Source organism: Argiope bruennichi, chromosome X1 (genome assembly GCF_947563725.1).
Source record: "Argiope bruennichi chromosome X1, qqArgBrue1.1, whole genome shotgun sequence".
NCBI lineage: Eukaryota > Metazoa > Arthropoda > Arachnida > Araneae > Araneidae > Argiope > Argiope bruennichi.
The window spans coordinates 45,920,114-45,933,360 of record NC_079162.1 but is presented as its reverse complement, the minus strand read 5'-3'; the positions used below and the strand labels follow the sequence as shown (position 1 = coordinate 45,933,360).

At 29.0% G+C, this 13,247-nt stretch overlaps 1 protein-coding gene across 1 annotated transcript in view; it reads right to left on the bottom strand.

The window, feature by feature from the left end:
- LOC129958076 (eukaryotic translation initiation factor 2-alpha kinase 3-like) overlaps nucleotides 1-13,247 on the bottom strand; it is a 63,641-nt gene that overhangs the window by 43,056 nt on the left and 7,338 nt on the right. Inside the window, exons 2-4 of the mRNA XM_056070246.1 lie at nucleotides 5,893-6,019; nucleotides 2,611-2,808; nucleotides 249-373 (exon numbers count right to left, since the gene is read on the bottom strand). Of these exons, the coding sequence (XP_055926221.1) occupies nucleotides 249-373; nucleotides 2,611-2,808; nucleotides 5,893-6,019 (450 nt within the window). The remainder of the gene's footprint in view (nucleotides 1-248; nucleotides 374-2,610; nucleotides 2,809-5,892; nucleotides 6,020-13,247) is intronic.

The window sequence follows — 13,247 nt, the reverse complement described above, 5'->3', positions numbered from 1 at the left end:
TTTATTTTGCAAAGTTCAGTGGATCATTAGTTATGATGAAAAATGAAAGCATTCCTAGCTAACTATCACACAATATATTCAGGTTGACAGAAAAAAAAAATGACCATATCTTAGCCACTTAAGATTATTATAAAAAGTTAAAATAAATTCGCTTATTTTGTATGCATCATACACAAGGGTAGTAAATTATTATTGTATAAAATTAAAAAGAGATTAAAAAAAAAAGTCTGTTAGAAAGAGATACTCACTGTAGTTCTGCAGTTACTGTATCTACTGCATTAACACTTTGTACCCACTGTTCGACAATTAATGCATCTTTCCCAGAAACAGGCTTGAAATGCTCACAACCCTCCATGGAGCATTTGTAAAACATCTGAAATAAAAAATGTCATGGCAATGAAAAATATAAATAAATTAAGAAAATTTCAAATCACTCTTAAAATAAAGCAATATTAATAGATTAAAGAACAAAAAATGAATAACAAAGATTATAAATCGATATTTTATTTCCATTCATGTTATAACTAAGAAGTGCTTACAAATAGGCAAGGCACCTTTAAATAAATCTAAAGAATATAAGATATTGTACAAAGAGGAAAGAGATGGCCGATTGATAAAATATTATAGATACTGACGGGAAAAAAATCCCAACACCAAGAAAAAATTAATGTAGAGTAATAAAATTTGGAAAATGTATTTGTCTAGTTAACATGTTTAATTGATTAAATTTTCAAGATCGCAGGTTAATTTAAGCTCAAGAAAATGCATTTCAAATATGAAATGTTGTTACTTTAATAGCCAGAGTATCCTCAAGAATTTTGAATGCAAGCCTGCAAAAGTTCATGCATTGTGCCAATACAGGTGCCGCATGTCACTTTGTGGTATGGAATTCTATGCTTGCTGTACTTGTTCTGTCAATACTGGGACGGTCAATGCTGGTTGTGGATGATGCTAGAGTTGTCGTCCAATGATATCCCATATGTGCTCAATTGGAGACAGATCTGGTGACCTTACAGGTCAAGGTAACATGTAGACACTCTATAGAGCACGTTGCATTACAACAGCGGTATGAGGGTAAGCGTTATCCTGTTGGAAAATTCCCCCTTGAATGCTGTTCATGAAAGGCAGCTCAGCAGGTTGAATTACCAGACTGACGTACAAATTTGCAGTCAGTGTGTTTGGGATAACCACGAGAGTGCTCCCGCTGTCATAGGAAGTTTCTTCCCAGACCATAACTCCAGGTGTAGGTCCAGTGTGACTAGGCTGTAGACAGTTTGATTGCAGTGTTCCCCTGGCCTCCTCCTGACCAACACACGGCCATCACTGGCGCCAAGACAACATGCTTTCATCAGAAAACGCAACAGATCTCCACTCCGTCCTCCAATGAGCACTGGCTTGACACCACTGGCGTCGCAAACGGCAATGGCTTAGAGTCAATGGAATGCTCGCTACAGGGCGCCTGGCTCGGAGTTGTCCTTGAAGTAACCGATTTCTAACAGTTCGTTGTGTCACTGTGGTACCAACTGAGCTCGAACTTCTGCCGCAGACGCAGTACGATGGGCCACAGCCGTACGCCGAATATGGCGGTCTTCCCTCTCAATAGTGCCACTTGGCCGCCCAGAACCCGGTCTTCTTGAGGCAGTACCATCCCTTGACCACTGCTCCAAACAATTATCCACAATGGATACATTCCGGCCAAGTCTTTCTGCAATATCGCGGGAAGAAAATCCACCTTCTCGTAGCCCTATTACACGACCTCGTTCAAACTCGGAGAGCTGTTGATAATGGTTCTTCGTCTTCTAAAAGGCATTCTTGGCTAACATCAACTCAATAGGACCGATTTCAAAGATAAATAATGCTCGCGAACTTTACAGTATGCTTTTAAAGCAAACCTGATATGTAAATTCTGAGTGGCGTTACTAACGCCACACTTATGCGGGAAGCGCTAAATTTGAATCGATGTCATCTTTTAGATATATAAACATGCCTACCAAATTTTGTTTATCTAGCACAAGTCCTTCTTGGTGTAGGGAATTTTTTTTCGCCAGTGTATATAAAGAATAATTTCTAAAATAGTTTAATATGTTTATAATTGGAAACAAATTAATAATTAATTTAATAAAAATAGTTAATATAAAATACAAACTTAACCTATATAGATTCAGTGTTATAATTTCTGTACTTTCACTGAATTCAATGTAAATCTGCATTCCATTGTTCCAAACTGGGTACTCAATATACTTTCTTTTGTCAAATAATTGAAATAAAGTTAAGAGGTTATTTTATTTTATTCTAAACACATGAAAAAAGAGATATTGGGTCAAACATCAAATGGTTAGCAACAGACAACTGTAAAGACGCATAGCAAATGGCTACGATTCTAACAAATACTACCACATTTAGGAATAAAATAACTGCAGTAGCACATCCAAACTGTCCGAAATATAAACAACATATCTATTAATCCTATCTGAAAATTACACAGTAATTTTAAGATATATAATTTATGAAAGTGAGATGATAACTACTTTAACATATATGCAATACTTAATTGATTTTTACTTGTTTCAAAATAGTATCGATTTGCCTCATTTAATAATAAAAACATACCTCTCCAGTCCGGCGATGAAGACCATATACTATCTTAAATTTTCCACCCGTAACTGAAGAAGTTGGATCAATAATAACAGCATGGCTCAACAGTGATTCGATGTTAAAAGGTAGAGGTTCAAGTTTCACTTTGTCATATTTAAACATTGATCCATCGAGTGAAGGAACCAGCCAGACTTGAGTGCCATTTTCCCAAACCTAATTTCAAAATAAAAGCATGATATATATATAAATGTATTGAGCGTAGTTAGAAATAAAAGAGATATCATCAACTCTTAATTTTATTCTTTCATCATAGTCTTCCCAACTTGGATATCTTAAAACTTGTCAGTAAAAGAGAATAAAAAAAATGTTATGATCCCAATCACTTTGGATTTTAAATGCCTGCTCCAGATTCTGGTAGAAAATATTTATATATACACATATATATCATATATTATGAAAGCCCTTAGCAACAGGTTATTTTCCGAAAGTTAAAATTTCGCTGCTCCCATCGCCAAATCTTGTTTTAACCAACAAAAAACAGGCTGCACTAAGTTTCACCTGAATCAAACAACTGCTAGGCAATCCTCAAACGCCTTGAAGTTGGAACAAACCTTGAAATTACATGGAAATTTTTAAATTATTATTATTGGTTTAATAACGAAAAATTTCTGTAAAGGAAACATCTTTATTTAGACAAAATAATTTCTATAAAATCAAAACATAATGTGAATGAACGAGCTGAGTATTATTTTTTTCAAAGAAAGGATTTCGTAGCACTTGTGTCTCGGCAATGATCTGTAAAGCGAATTGTTTCTCATTTTCATCTTTCGCGAGAATGTTATTTTACTCCTAAATTAATTTAATAGCTCTTTCTGTAGCATCATTTAACAACAACTGTCTTATCAAGTTTTTCATTTCCAGTTTTGTAACCAGAATCATCCTTCCATGTTGAATTGCCTTTGTAGACGAAATCTGTGCAGATAGAAAACTCTTTTTAATGAGAGTACAAAACATGAAAACTCGTTATTTGTAAAGTAAGAAAAGTCATTTCGTAGTTGAATATACCTCTTAAGTTGATTTTTTTTTCTTCCTGCTTTTCGCCTTTTTCTACTTCCAGCATAACTTGAGCCATATTTGCCTTAACCGTGATTAGACACATTGTAATTAAATAATGATAGGGCCAGAGTTTCGGAAGCTAAATAGTAGAGACAACTTGAAAAAATTTGTAACATCAACCTTACGGCTTTCTTGGTCAATATCCTGATAATTTATCAGTTGACGCATGAACAGGAAATCATGATAAGATGCTTTAATTGCTTCACATGGTAGAAACTATACTCGAAAATACATCCAAGCAAGAAAAATAAATTTTTTAAGAGTTCTTCTTAATATCAGATAATTGAAGTTACTCTTGAAACAGGAAAATCTTCAGTATATAAACTATCTTTGTCATAGACCTAGCAGGACTTACTGCTTCGGGTATACAAACCGATATCGGAATGCAGCCAAGAAAGATCATAGTCAACTCCAACTATTCACGGTAATTTTCTGGCTCTTGTGTTTGAGAAGACATGCAATGTTCAAGAAATCTAAAAACAGTACAGCAGACATCATCAGGCAATTCATTGCTTCATTCAAAAGGCATACGAGGTCGCAGAAAGGAAAGTTTTGAGCAGAATAAAACTCTTAACAGGAATGAAGATCCCCAACAAATGTACTAATCATGTAATATTATCTTTTTTTATTTTAATTTCTTTTTCTTATAATTCCATAGAATATATCAAATTTCATCTCTTTGCAACAATAAACATCTTTAGCAATTCCCAAAATTTGGATATTACTGTAAACATACAAAAACCGCATGTTCATGTGAACACCAACAGTCAATGTATAAGCACCCTTCTCATCCTCTCCTACAGGCCAGCAGGAGATTTCAGAGTTTTAAGTCAGTCTTACTTCAGCATTGCATCTTGAAGGAACTATCACAATCAGAAGTAGTCTAAATAGGGCGGGAACCCCGTCAACCCATCTGAAAAAAGGTGGCCAACCAGGTAAATTTCCTAGAAATTGAAACGGAAAAAATTGTTTTATCTGACCAAAATAAATTCCAAAACTTCATAGTCGACTTGGGTTGCTTCGCAATTATCCGATGGATCTAAAAGTTTGTCATATCATTTTTTGTTGTTGATGATGATGATTTAAACAAGTTAAAGAGGTGTGCTTTCTAAATTTTTAGAAAGTTGAGTCATCCAAGTATCTATTTATCTACAACATATTATATATGAAGAGTTTTGTAATAAGGAGGGAAGAAGAAAAATGCCTTTAATCATAGCTTGATTTGCTTAATTTATCTTGGGAGAAATTGCCCATTTTTAGAAACGTTTAGAAGTTCTTTGTTTAAACCATGACAAGAAGCTATTGTAATGTCCACTTAGCAAAAAAAGTTTTTAAAAAAAGCAATGGGAAAGCATTTAGAGTTTATATGGTTCAAGAAGGAGATTTTACAAAAATCTAGCTGACTAAGCATTTGTTTAAAGTGCATGTGTTTCAGGTAAAATTACAACTTATCTGACAGTTAAAGTGACAGAAATTGTGATTAATGATTAATGCCCACACAACTCAGAAGTTAAAGTGTTTTCATTAGGTCTGACTTTAAGTCATTAAAAATAATATAAAGAATAAGCATAAATTTAAATTATTACATAATATATATCAAGAACCAAAGTGTCTTTCCGTAAAAATGGAAGTTAAAGAACTAGACTTGCAAAGTTACATCTAGTAATAAAACAGAATAAATAAATCATAACCAAATGAAATTTAATTTTGTATCTATTGCTTTGGGCATAAAATAGAGCGTGAACTATTTTGCTTCCAATATCAGATAAAGTTTAAGTAAGATTAAATTATGCTTTCTAAACTAAAGAGTACAATAACATAGCAAATTTTTATAAGTAAAAATTGCCCCTTCATTAAAAATCTTGAACAATCCAATTTAGATACCATTCAATTTCAAATTGAAAATAAGGAGATTTGTCTTTTCTCAACAATAGACAATAGAAAAAAATATTTCAAAAATGGGATAGCATATGAATTTCATATACTGCTGTATTATAACTAGGGATATGTAACGTTGTATTTCTCATCTTAGGGCAACTTAGGATTGCATTCAGAAGACTAATAATAAAATATTTATAATGAACTCATAACAAATGTGAAGTTTCTATATTCAAAGCAATAATTTCAGAATAATTATTCACAGCTAATATATATATCTTTGTAAAAATTTGACATTTTTACCTCAAGTGTAGACAAAGTAGACGATACAAACTCCTTAGGATCTAAAACAATACTCCAGCATTTTTGTCCCGTGTCAAAATCTAAGGAAGTCAGATTTCCATCCATTGTAGCAATAAGAATGCTCCCACTGAAAAAAAAAAAAAATGCTGTATAACTACCAAATAAGTATTCTTAACTATACTTGTTACCAACCAAAACAACTAGTTATCTGATAACTTCTTTTATTAAAACTCAAAAGCAATTTTAATCTTTCAGGTCTTGCATGTATCTTAATTTTAAAATTATAAATAAAGGCAATCATCAAAATCTTTAGACATCTCTAAAAAACAATGTTTCAGAATTATATATGAAGTAAATTATTCAAAGGAAATACTCTAAGATTTGCATACTGATAGTGGGATTAGAAGCATAAAAAACACCAATAAATAATAAAACAATTTTGTAAGTATAAATCTGTGTTGGTTTCAAATGATAAAAAGTAACTTTACACACAAAAAAATTACTGACAAAATGCTTATAATAGTATATTGTAAATGAGTTTATAATTGCTATTCAAATTATTACAAAAAGTTTAAAAGAAAAAGAATAAAATTTTGAACAACTTTTAACTCTCATATGCAATGATCTATCTGATTAAACTAAGCAGCATTATTAATTAAAGAGATTTCAGGTTTGCAGATGGTCTGACAAAATAAACAAAATTGTAGTTTGTGTTACTTTCAAGAGAAAAATGAGCCTGTTCTTGATGCAGAAATATAAGAAAAGAGGATAGGGTGGGGAAGGAGAGATATGGATGCCTTGGACTTTAGCCTTCACAAGGAGCCTCAAACACAAAATACATTCATTTTAATGTAATTAAGTTGACAAATATAAGGAAGCCTAATCTATACAATTAAGTACTATGAATAAATAGATTCATGAAGAGCAAACAAATAAGTAGTGCATTCACATTTTTCTATAATTTTCAAATACTTACCATTTCCAATGACTTATTATTACATTTCCAATATTATTTATATTTTGCCATTTTTTTCCATTTTTTGCCAAAAATTTCCATATTTTTATATTATTCCTTTAAATTTTTGTGACTGCTTTTGCAAATGCAGCTCAATTTTGAGTTTTTTAGGGGATTAATTATAAAAATGATAGTTGCTAAAATGCATAAATATTTTTTTTCTATAAAAGCTTGTGAATTATGTTTAAGCATATAATTTGAGCAATTATTCAAATGCATTTTTTTAATTAAATCTTTAAAATTGGATGAAATAACATGAAACTATTTAAAATCTCTTATCATTTTATTAACATTTTGTCACAAGATTTAAACAGGCAATAAAATATTAATATCTATCATTCTAATATCTCCCAGGAGATGAGAAAATTTTTTTGCCTTTCTTAGAACTGGAACATTTTTTTTTCTCATTTCACTACAATTTTTATTATTTGAATTTTACAATGAATACTAGGCTATAACATTAATCTATATCCAATGAGTAATAAATGAAAAAGAAATCCAATGAGAATACTCTTACACAGGCAGTTAAGTCTATAAATAAATCTATGGTATTTTATATCATTCATTCAGTTCATAGCTAATGTACCCTTAAATTATATTAAGGTGCAACAATTAAATCCAAGAATTTAATCGGTTGTTGTACCAATAAACACCAAAAACTGCTAATCAACCAAATGAGTTGGTTGCATTTCAGAGCGGTAGTCAAAAACAATGTAAGTTGTAATTAACTTACAATTTTGAACAGAAATTACTTCTCTGAATCTCACTAAATGCCATAAGGAGAGTGGATATAAAAGCAAATCTTTTGAGATAATTTCTATTCTTTTTAAAAATTTCTTCCAAACCTTTATATTTAGCTGAAAATTAAAACTAGCATTATATCTTGAAAATATAACAATATTTTTATAGAAGTAGCTTTCGATACTCAAAAACCAACCAAAGTTTCAATTTCTTAACTCAAATCATAAGGAAATCTTTTAATTTGCTAATTATTAACTAAATTAATGAATAAAAATTTTAACTTTATCTTCCAAGCTAATTGGATTTTTTTAAGTAAATCTCAAATGCAAAAATATTTAAAAACACCATTACATAAAAAACAATTATCATCAGCAAGATAATAAAATTTATAATTCAAGCATTCCTCTACTATTCTTTTAAAAAATTAAATTTTATGAAATTCATAAAATTAACTCAAAAAGATCAAAGTTTTCATGTTTTGTACTCTCATTAAAGATTAACTCAATGGATAATAATTTCAAATTTATGATAGATTCAATTTATTCATTTGATACTATATAACCAATGAATTTTCAATAGCTTCCACATTGAGAATTTTAAGCAAAATACAAATGGCAATCAGAAAATGGTGACATCTAAAGAGCATTGCACATTTGCATGTAGGTTAAGTAAGAGCTTCTTTATTTTAAACTTTTAAAACAATTTTTACGCATGACACAAAACTATTCAGGAAATCCATTAGTTTGAATATAGATATTTTTCAGTAATTCCTCTCACATTCGGATATCTTCGAATAGACCTCTCCCATGCCTTTCATTGTTTCTCACGATTAAATTATAAATTCTAATAATTAGATGATTTTTAGTTAAATATTTCGAACTTAAGAAATACAATTTAATCCTTTAATTATATAATTTTTTTCAACTGTATAAATTTTCCAAGACATTCTTCCTGATTACTTTTATTCAATTGAGGATTAATAAATAATTTTTCTATTTTATCTAGATGATAAAAAATTATATTTCAGTTTTGAATTTTTTTATATTAATACTGTAAAGCAAGTTTATAAACTTCTCATTTATATGTCATTTTACTCACAGTCCCGATCAATTCATAATCATTTTAATGATAAAATACTTCATTTATATGATCTAAAGTTCCAGGTCTATGTGAATTTCCCCATTTCCAAAATTCACAAATTTTCTGTCTCATTCATTATTTTTCCATTCTTAATAATAGGGATGACTAATATCATGACTTAAGAATTCTTCATAGTTAATGAATTAATAGAAACCAAATTGTCAAATGTAATTTAAGTGATAGTGAAAACTGTGAAAAAAGTTCCACTTTTCTCCAAAGACACAAAGGGCTCCAACGAAAAAATAGAAATGAAATGTAAAAATAAATGTTTGATAAAAATATAATGAGGAAGTATTCATAGAATATAATATGATTCATAAAGTTGCATTTAATATTAATGGATAATCAGCATGTCAAAAGGCAATTAAAATTTTTTTTTAATTAAATGCCTACCTACATGCACATAATTTGTATAGAATGTGTAATTAGTACCCATGACAAGCAATAAAAGTGTGGTATTTCACACTTTAGTGAAGAATGTTTAATTTTTAAAATATTTAATACTATGCAATGAAAGTATTATTTAATTTTTTTTAAATTATTATTAAATAAATCTGCATAAGTAGCATCAACTTTCCATCATTAAGAATAAAGGTTCAGTAAAATTTCCATCATATGTCTTTTTTTACTATACTTCAGTTGTACTATACTTATATGAAAAGAGATACAGTTTTGTAAAGAGCAAATAAAAAAATGTAAAAAAAGGATTTCAAGTGTATAAATTCCTTTTTGAAACATTTTTATGTTACTCAACAAGAAAAAATGTAGATATGTTAGAATTATCTCTACTTATTTTTTTTTAAAGCCATAACTAAGATGGCATTCTTTTATAGCATATGCATTGCAATTATTCTATTTTCTCCCTCTTCCAGAAACATCTTCAATTTTTCATTCTAAGAAGTAACAATTTAACTTTAAAAAAAAAAAAACTTTAAAAAAGGGAAACTATAATTATTATTTTTTATTTTAGAAATATTGCACAGATGTGATTTTATGCCATTTTATTATAAATTCCTAATTTTATATTTTATGTAAATTTCCAGGTTAAGGCTGTGAAGATTTTCAACAAAACATATTAACAAAATTAAATTAGCAAAAGTAAAACACCATCTTGAATAAATGTGATACATTAGTACCAAAACATTTGCAAGCTATTGTGATGTATTGGAAGATAAATTTACTAAAGCTCTATTCCAAAAGATAAATTTACAAAGATCTATTGTATAGAGACAATAATATAACAAAAAGCATCCATCTGTCAATCATTAAAATCTGCCAACAGCATATTTTGTCAAAATGTAAGCGCTAACATAATTTTATAGAATTCTTGTACTACAAGACTTTTCCTAAAAGATATCTTAAAGATACAGCTAGATAAATGTGGCAAGTCTAATACAAAACAAATAAACTTTCCATTTTAAAATATTCATACACAATTCAACAAATCATATTACTGACATTAATACTGAAAAAATAACTAAATTTTATATTTATATTTGTAAATATGTAAGCAGAACAGAAAAATGCATTAAATAATATGTGTTTAACAAACAGCTGAAATTATGTCTAATAGACTGACTGAGCTTTTTTACTCAAAAACACATCATTAAAGTAATTAAAAAGAGAATGGGAAAAATAGAAAAATTCTTAGATTTATAATTATTGATGACTGAAGTTGGCGATACATAGAGGCCTTATAAGTGGTCTCATCACCAAATATATGCATCTGTGCAATTGAGAATAGAAAAAAGCACTATGAAATCAAATAGCTTTTATTTTTAAACATATTTCATTCTCAGAAACATCATTTACTTCAGTTTAAAATGAAATTCTATTTTAATATATTTTTTAAATGCGTCAATGCTTTTTTTATCAGGCATAATGACACATCAAGTATTCCTTATCTTAAAAGAGAATGCCCAACACTGACTCTCAGAGAGAAACTACACAAATTCTATTTGTAGTACTCACAATGTCAAACTGAATCTTGAAACTGAATCTTGAATCAACTGAACTGAATCTTGAATGATTGTTTGGCAAATATCAAAGGTTTGACAATTCATCTGGAATGCATAAAGATCTGAACTTGCAGAGAAATCTTTTTAACAAATGTAATGCGATTCAGGTAATAAATGTAATGCAATTAACAATTTGGAAAAATTGTTAACTTGAATTGTCATAGGCTATACAAGTGCTGAACTCCAGTGAAAAAAAATCACTATGCACAGAAATTTGTATTATTAACAGAATGTTAAATTTAAAAAAACTAATTAAAGCAGGAAAAAAGCCAAAAAATTTTAATATTTTCATATGTAAGGATCCACAAACTATAACCTTCTGATAGAAATTTTGTTTTTTCAACTTTTTTTTATTGCAGATTTTGATATTTAGAGCAGAGTTTCTTAAATATAAATAATAAAAATAAATATAAGGGAGAGCTTTAAAAAAACTTTAATGAAGTCTCGTAGAACAATAATAGTGGGGTTCCAAAATTCTTTATAGCACTTCTTGTTGAATTCATCAATATTTCAAAATATTCTGAAAAAATATTCTGAAATCCTCTTGACTGATAGCATTTAAAATTGTAGAATTTTTTTAATCGAATTTATTTTTTATTTATCATTTATTCTTCATTTCAAGATCTAGTTGCAAAATAGAAAAATGTTTTCCAATTGATACAAAGTTATGATTAGAGAAAGTGAAAGAATACCACTGATCTTTATTTTTTCTTTGATCACATACTTTTAATAAAAATAATTATATATATATATATATATATATATATATATATATATATATGCTGTAAAACAGTTGCAGTTTCTTATTTTTGGTATGTGCAACTTTAGGACTAAGTAGCAAAATAAGAGGATATCTGAAAATAATGCTAGCAATGGCAGAAAATACAAAATATGAAGCATTAAAGTGAAGGAAAAAAGTCATAGGATTTAAAAAAAATTTATATTAGAAGCTATACAGATACTCGATGTTAAAATATATATATCTTTTATGAAAACCAAACACATAAGAAGAAAATACTCATGTTATATATATAACAATAATAAATACCACTGTAAGCTAGATGTAGTCAAGACGAGATTATATCTGCAATCATTTGACACTAATTTAATAAAACTCGGCTCCATAAAACAAACTCAAAGCTAGCATTATTAAGTATATGAACGCTTGATTACCATGATGAGTAATTATTAGCTTTCATCACAAGTTAATGTAAAATTTTTCCCTTAGATTTTTAATTTGTTCCGCTATGGAACTGAAATTATTAAAAAAAAAAAGGATAAAATATAAAATGAATTCTGCATGTGATATTCAAAAAATTTGAGTTGCTATACTGTTAAACTAACCTAAACCCTTAACATTATTAACAAAAACTTCCTTCTGTTAAGGAATGATTGGAATGCAACATGATAATGGGAGAACTCAAATATAAAAGGATCAAATATTACAGAAGGGGAAAAAAATTTAGAGCCACTACAGAAGATTCTGAAAGACAAATTTTTTTTTATAAAAGCTTGGAGAATCTAGCAATTTCCCTCTCATTTCAGGGGAGGGGGGGAACTACACTTCTTCAACAGAAAATTATTCATTTGATATTTATTTCAACTTTCCAATAATTATAGCTCATCTAATAATAAAGCAGAATGTGTGTGTCAGTTTTGGAGCTCTACAGGGCAGGCTATTTGACTTAGGACTCGGCTCAACACACTCTACAAGCTTCTCCAACACAGGTTTTCATAAAATTTGAAACAGATGTACTATTCATATATACTTAAAAAAATTAATTATATCCAGATCATCATTTACACCATCAAAAATGGTTAACGGAACTTTTTCTAATTGCTCTTCTTAACTGAGCTATAGAACTGAGAGCGATGTCATTTTACAGCAATTTTTACGCTTTGTAATGCACATTATAGGCTAATATACAAAAGATTGTAAAAATCTAAATAAAAATTTAATTTTCTTCAAAGAGCCCATTTTAAAATTTATGTTATGAATAGTTCGTATTGTTGCAAATCACTTGGCAAAATATAAATTTGGGAAAGTGATGGGTTATTTGTTAAAAAGATTTATAACAAAAGCTTGAGTTTTTATTAATGCCTTATAGTCAGCTGACTAACACAAGAATGATAATTTTTTCATTTCTGTGAAAATAAATATATGCACAAACTTGAAGAGAGAATCTTACAGAAATAAATATTTCTATTTAATAGTAGGATATGTTTATCCTTTGATCTTTGAAAAGGCTATATTTGTTTGGTATACATCTCTTTTAAGTTGAACATAATTTCTCCCAGTAGAAGTTCCAGAATTAACTTTTTTCAGAATACCCATTAAACATTAGCATTTCTTGGATATAAAAATAATATACATGGCCTATGGCTGAAGAAAAATAATTTCATCAAGTTCTTCATTTTACTGCAAAGTATACAGGAGCCAC